The 7,301-nt window shown below is 42.9% G+C and overlaps 1 protein-coding gene across 1 annotated transcript in view; it reads right to left on the reverse strand.

The window, feature by feature from the left end:
- LOC127973000 (adhesion G protein-coupled receptor B2-like) overlaps nucleotides 1-6,577 on the reverse strand; it is a 34,591-nt gene extending 28,014 nt beyond the window's left edge. Inside the window, exons 1-3 of the mRNA XM_052577040.1 lie at nucleotides 6,286-6,577; nucleotides 6,148-6,204; nucleotides 5,321-5,664 (exon numbers count right to left, since the gene is read on the reverse strand). Of these exons, the coding sequence (XP_052433000.1) occupies nucleotides 5,321-5,664; nucleotides 6,148-6,204; nucleotides 6,286-6,577 (693 nt within the window). The remainder of the gene's footprint in view (nucleotides 1-5,320; nucleotides 5,665-6,147; nucleotides 6,205-6,285) is intronic.
- Nucleotides 6,578-7,301: the final 724 nt, after the last annotated feature.

Consider the following 7,301-nt stretch of genomic DNA (forward strand, 5'->3'; position numbering starts at 1 on the left):
AGAAACATTGTGCTTTGCTAGTTACCCATCGTGTGTTGGTAGTGGAGTGTACCACAGTTTGCTTTGCCGATTGTGAAGCTTGATTGGTAAACAGTTTGGCCAGAATATACCCTGACCGAGAACACCCACTTAGCAAACTGACATGCAGCAACAAAGTAGGTCTCGTGCTGGAGGCAGTAATATGCAAGTGACTGGTGCTATGTGACCCCATAGGATCCATAACAAGCCGTATTTGGAGCATGATTAAATAAATGCTTGTTTATTATGGGGAAAATATCTTAACTTTTAAAACTTGCAAGAAGATTTAATGATATGAAGACCTCTTATATGCCAGAAGATAAAGGAAAATGGTTTCTCATGTCATGACCCCTTTAAATGCCTGATTTACAGTGTTTGCAAAATATAGTTATCCCCTTATGGCATCAATCTTGCACTTCTGACTCCTTTAAGCAGATATAAAAAAAAAAAAAAAAAAACACTAGCTGAGTCTGTGCAATAGACAATGAAAGAGGAATTCATTAAGGAGTTCATAAAACTGTCATTATGGGTTAATTTCTATGTGGTTTCTTACTGGTGTGCACCTTAATGTCTCTGAAATATCCTGCTCTCTAGCTTTTAATAGTCTGCTCAAAAAAAAAAAAAAGAAAAAAAAAAAAAGGCTACATGTCTCATTTAAAGGCTGTTACACATATGGAGCATGTCTCTTTTGACAATAATAATCAGAGTTCTTACAGAAATTGCTAAATAAAATTCTAGGACTTTTTTGGTTTTCAAGGACTAATATCAGAGATCTCAATTATCAAACAATATTATTATTATCTTTTAAATTATAATCAACTAATAAAACAAAATGATACAAATAAAGTGCAGCAAAAAGCGTGCACTGACTGTGACAACTTTAACATTTGAAAGAATATTAGGGCAAAATTATCACTTATTCAAACAGATTTAAAAAAAAATGAATATATGATTGACCTGGAGAATGAAAGCTGTATAATACACTTGGGAAATTAGGAGCTATATCACAGCTTATCAACACTATTGTCACACACCTGGACTCATTTAGTGTTTTTGCCCCAGTGACCCAGTTTCTGTCTTCCGTGTTTAGTTAATTAGTTCCCAGGTGTGTCTATTCTATTCCTCATGTGTTCCATGTCCCTGTTAATTTAGTTATTCCATCCACCTGTGTTTCCCCATTATCCTTTGTACTTAAGCCTTGTCCTTTCTGTTCTGGTTTGTCGGGTCTTCACTTGCTACTTACGTGTGTCTACCTCTGTGCTCCATGTTGGATATCCCCTATGTTGGATATATTAAAAGCCTTATTCCGTTTATCCTCGACTCCGTATTCCTTCAGGCAGCGTAAAACCGTGACAGAAGACCCGACCCTCAAAAGAGAAAGTAGAAAACTGCGTCTTTCCCTCCGTTTTGCTTTCGTTTTTTCTCAGTCTTTTTGTTTTGTAGTGTTTCTATGGATCCCCTCTATCGTCCCGAATTCCTCATCCTTCTGCTGAAGCAGGAAGGACGTTCTCTCGAGGACCATACCAGACAGTTTCTTCTATTAGCTAATGCCACCAGCTACCCGGACGACGTGCTCTGCACCTTCTACAACACCAGCCTGAACTCCAAATGCAGAGCGTTGTCGTCCGAAGATGGTTGACGTCCAGGTGTGTGAGCCGGCAACACCGTGCATCGTGGGAGTCCTCGTGGAGATCGAGGGCGTGGAGGAAAGCCTTGCCCACACTCCTGCGACTGAGGGTGAGCTGTTTGCAGTCTCTGAAAGCCATATGGAGCAAGTTCTGGATCTGATGGACTGGTCTATGGAGGTAATCCCTAATTTTCCTGTTTCCCCGCTGGTTCCGTCCAGCCCTGATTCCCCTGTATACCCTCTCAGTCTCCCACTCCTACCTCCTCCAGTCATTTCCTCTGCTCCATTTCCGCTGGTTCCGCCCAGCCCTGAGTTTTCTGTTTCTCCGCTGGTTCCGCCCAGCCCTGAGTTTTCTGTTTCTCCGCTGGTTCCGCCCAGCCCTGAGTTTCCTGTGTCTCCGCTGGTTCCGCCCAGCCCTGAGTTTCCTGTTGCTCCGCTGGTTCCGCCCAGGCCTGAGTTTTCTGTTTCTCCGCTGGTTCCGTCCAGCCCTGAGTTTCCTGTGTCTCCGCTGGTTCCGCCCAGCTCTGAATCTTCTGTGTCTCCGCTGGTTCCGCCCAGCTCTGAATCTTCTGTGTCTCCGCTGGTTCCGCCCAGCTCTAAATCTTCTGTGTCTCCGCTGGTTCCGCCCAGCTCTGAATTTTCTGTGTCTCCACTGGTTCCGCCCAGCCATGATTTTTCTGTTTCACCACTGGTTCCACCCAGCCCTGAATCTTCTGTGTCTCCTGTATTCCCTCCCAGCCTCCCTCTCCCGCCTCCTCCCAAACCTGCTGGTCCCTCTACTCCTTCGCTGGTTCCATCCAGTCCTGATCCTCCTGTCCTTCCTCCCATCCTTCTCCTCTCTCCTCCTCCTAGACCAGCCAGTTCCTCGCCATCCCTGCTGGTGCCAGTCAGTCCCGCAGCTCACCCTCAGTCCGCGCCATCGGGGCGCGGTGGTTCGCCGCTGGACTGCCAGTCTCCAGCTCCGCCTTGGCGGGTTAAGGCCCTGTCTCCGCCTCCAGCCTCCGAGCCCTGGACTCCTCCTCGGTCCTTCGACCCAGCGGCTCCGCCTTGGCTCTTAGCTCCCTCGTCTCCACCGTGGCCTGTCATCCCACCTGCTCCACCGGGCTCCCTCGTCCCTCCGGCTCCACCTTGGTCAGTCGTCGACCATCCGCCGCCTCGGGACTCCACTCCTCTGGTTCCACCTCGTCACTCCATCCCTCCGGCTCTGTCAGGCTCCTCCTTCCCTCCGGTTCCACCTCCATCCTCGGTCACTCCGGCTCCACAGCGGTCTGCCAGGACCCCGCCTCCACCTTGGTCGCCTGAGCCTTCAGCTCCACCTAGGCCCTCCGGATCCTCGTCGTCACCCTGGCTCTGCGGCTGTGCTGCTCCATCTTGGGCTCCTCACCCACCGGTGCAGTCTCCGCCTGTCGGCCCCCTGGTGTCATCGACCCTTCCTTCACCATGGCTCCTCCCGCCGTCGACTCCACCTTGGATCTCCGTCCTGGCTGGCCTCTGGACCATCTGGCTCCTCCTGCTCCTGTCTCCTCCCTGGCTCCTCCTTCTGTGGTCCCTGTCTGCTGGCCCCCTCCTGGGAGTCCGTCCTCCACCGGAACCTCCTCCCAAGTTCCCACCCACGCCTCCCCCTGTTGTTTCTACGGTGCGAGGACGCACCTACCGGGAGGGGGGAGTACTGTCACACACCTGGACTCATTTAGTGTTTTTGCCCCAGTGACCCAGTTTCTGTCTTCCGTGTTTAGTTAATTAGTTCCCAGGTGTGTCTATTCTATTCCTCATGTGTTCCATGTCCCTGTTAATTTAGTTATTCCATCCACCTGTGTTTCCCCATTATCCTTTGTACTTAAGCCTTGTCCTTTCTGTTCTGGTTTGTCGGGTCTTCACTTGCTACTTACGTGTGTCTACCTCTGTGCTCCATGTTGGATATCCCCTATGTTATATTAAAAGCCTTATTCCGTTTATCCTCGACTCCGTATTCCTTCAGGCAGCGTAAAACCGTGACAACTATGGTTTGTGAGAATACACTTAGCTCATGAGAGAAGACAAAATACAGATATTTGGTTCACTAGAACAAGACATTATTCTAATGCTATTTTTAAGATTTAAAAAGAAAAATGACAAAATATTTGTCTTTTAAACACAAATCAAAGCAATGCAGTTGTATTTTGAAATAGTTTAATCTAGGGCTAATGATTATTTTGGTAATCAAGTAATCTACAGATTATTGAAAATGGAGTAAATTGATATTTCTTAGACAAATAGTGTATCAAATAAAGTATCAAAACTATTATTGAACACTGATAAAATAGGCCTAGATGTAATGCACCTACATAAAATATGAACATAACTAAATAAAGTATATTATCTGCAGAGAGTGCCAACGGCCTGACAATGCTTCACTTTAAAGCGTGATTAAGGATGTTTAAATCAATATAATTTTAATATTTGGCCATAAAATGGAGTTCTGCAAACTCAGAGCAATGTACAACAAATCACATACTTAGGAATATTTTGACGTATTCTCCTGTGTTGGCATAGGTTTATAAATGATTTACATTATAAATCTACTGAGATAACATGCACTGTTTTCCCAGATAAATGTTAAGCAACACAAACTAACAGCATACGCAGAGGAAGAGTTTGTTGACCAGGTTGCTGTGATAAATGTTAACAGCACAATACAAAAGATGCCAGACTTTTTATGCATTCCCAAATTAAACCCAAACGAACAGCACATGCAATAAAAGAACGAACAATATAATGCAAGCCCTCTTAAAGGTTTTACCCCAAACTCAAATTTATACTAACATTGCAAGACTGCTTTTTACCTCAAGGAGTAATATTGCAAGATCTCGTGCTCTGCTAAAAGCCAGGAGAAACGGCTCTGTATTAATATCAAATGCTTTGCATTGTTAATTTTGCATAAAAGATTGTTTTAACTAGAAGAAATAACAACACTAATTTCATATATACTGCCCTTTAAAAATTGCTTTTCGAGTACCTCCTCAAAAATATGTCTGTTTTCAAGGGTTTTCCAGGACTTAAGTCAAATTCAAGTACTTCAGGCACTTTAAGCACCTTGTACGAACCCTGCATATAAAACTGACCATTTTGTGTGGTGTAATGTTTTTCATAATTTGGCATTTATTATTTCTAAAACGAGGCTGCCTCAAGACCCTGCAATGCGTATTAACACCACTGTTGCCTGCTATACTATACAACGGCTGAACTTTAAGTTCCTCAGTTAAGTTTATTGTTTCACAAATAGTTAGCACGGTATGCTAAGCTACTACTCTAAACATTTAGATTCTGAAATATTTCATTTAACAATCTATAGCTTCATTAATTTACAATTCTACATCAGTTAAAAGTAATTAATGGTTGTATTTATATAGTTATGATGGCATTATTCATACTGTATGTCTGTTCCTGATATCAGCATAAACTGCTGCTGAACTGTTACTGGTCAGAAAGTAAGTCAAAAGAGACACAGTGTGTTACATTACCAGTGGAGATGGTCACTGCTGTGACGGCTGTAGAGCTGGTGTTAATGCTGCTAACATCTGAAAGTTTAGATGGATAGTGATTAAACAGTGACACAAATATCATGAACATGTAGAAAGAGCTCATGGAAATATAATCACCTGCACAGTACGCTGCATTACATCTAGTTGGTCTAACCAGCTCATAGACGTAATAATTTCCTGGACAAGCTTTGACTTTAATGGGGTAAAACCCGAAATAACAGCAGTAACTGCCAGCGTTACCACAGACATCTCGAGTGACGACTCCATCCTCAACTGTTGGGTGTCCACCACGAATCCACAGTGGGATATTAGTACCACAGCGATACTGAGCAACACATGTGTCTGGGATGTGAGCGCTCACACTGTTAATGAAGAGACGATACCAGCCGCTCCAGGTGACTCTGGTGTCACAGTAGGAGGAGGAATATGTATTATTGATGGCTCTCCACTGATCGTCCAGCACAGTGTAGTTGTAACAGGGGTCAGCAGAATAATAATCTGTTATGAAAACATTTTAAAATGAATAAAGAACACGTGGCTGTAAATAATATTGTTTCTAAAAATAATTATACCTTCGTGTGGTAAGAAAGATTTAATTTTATAATCTCATAGCTTTACTTGTTCCAAATATATTTATGATTGTATTTATGCAGTAAAGGGAATATAATATATGAAATCAATTTTGTATGTTTTGGGCACTGAAGAGAGTAAATACATAAGTATTTCCAGCTAATGGAATCAGATGGACTCGACTGTTCATGTCACCGGCAGCTGATGCTCACATGCGCTCACAGAAGAGAAACAGCTGAAGTCAAGATTGTTTTTAAATAATAAAAATCACATTTTGGGTTGTTTTGATAGTTTCTTAAACTTCCAATCTGTTAAAACAACTCACAACTACTTTTAACTTACTGACACAAGCATACATCACATTCATCAGGCCAGAAAATAATTCAACAGAGACTCAGTGTGTTACATTACCAGTTAAGAGAGACGCTGGTATGACTGCTGAAGAGCTGGTGTTAATGCTGCTAACATCTGAAAGTTTAGATGAATAGTGATTAAGCATAAACACAAAACCGATGAATGTGTACAAATGGCTCATGTAAGTATAATCACCTGCACAGTATGCTGCATTGCAGACAGTTGGACTAACCAGCTCATAGACGTAATAATTTCCTGGACAAGCTTTGACTTTAATGGGGTAAGAGCCATAATAGCAGCAGTAACTGCCAGCGTTACCACAGACATCTCGAGTGACGACTCCATCCTCAATTGTTGGGTGTCCACCACGAATCCACAGTGGGATATTAGTGCCACAGCGACTATATGCAACACAGGTGTCTGAGATTTTAACACTCAAGCCACGAAGGAAGAGCCGATACCAGCCGCTCGTGATAGTGTCACACATGCGGTCATAAGATTGTCTGTTAGAGGCTCTCCATGGATTGTCCAGCACAGTGTAGTTGTAGCACGGGTCAGCAGAATGAGGATCTATTAAGAAAACAAGTAAAATAATTATTAACTTGCTTCTGAAGTCATCTATTCATTAAGCCTTATTAAAACCTTTAAATCAAAGTTTAGAGGCTTTTAAAATGAAGTTTATCCCTTTAGTTTATTTTAGCTTGCTACAAAATTTGAATTTAAATGACATATGATTTCAACATTAACATAGTCTCTTTTTAACTAAGGATTAGAAGTTTGATGACATTTTTTGTGTCAGCCTGACCTTTAGGCAGAGTAGATAATTGCTTCAGGCCAGTGGCCCAAACCTGGTCCTGGAGAACCCTCAACAGTAAACATTTTGGATATTGCTCTCATCTGACACAACTATTTCAGGTCCCTACTAATGAGATGAGTTGAATCAGGTGTGTTTTATAAAGGAGACATACAAAATGTGCAGAGTTGGGGATAATTCAGGACCAGGATTGGGAAGCAGTGGCCTTGGGACTCAATCTTGAACACAGGGCCTCCATAACTGTAACATCCCTATACACTAGTCCACCAATCAAGACGGGCAGCAAAAGACTATTGGCTCTTTGTCCATTGGATATAATGAATTCTCATTCACCTGTAAGGAAACAAATTTATATCACCATTTCAAAGTGGTCCCCACCCTCTCAATCTATTAAATG

The sequence above is a fragment of the Carassius gibelio genome, chromosome B15 (genome assembly GCF_023724105.1).
Source record: "Carassius gibelio isolate Cgi1373 ecotype wild population from Czech Republic chromosome B15, carGib1.2-hapl.c, whole genome shotgun sequence".
Classification (NCBI taxonomy): Eukaryota; Metazoa; Chordata; class Actinopteri; order Cypriniformes; family Cyprinidae; genus Carassius; species Carassius gibelio.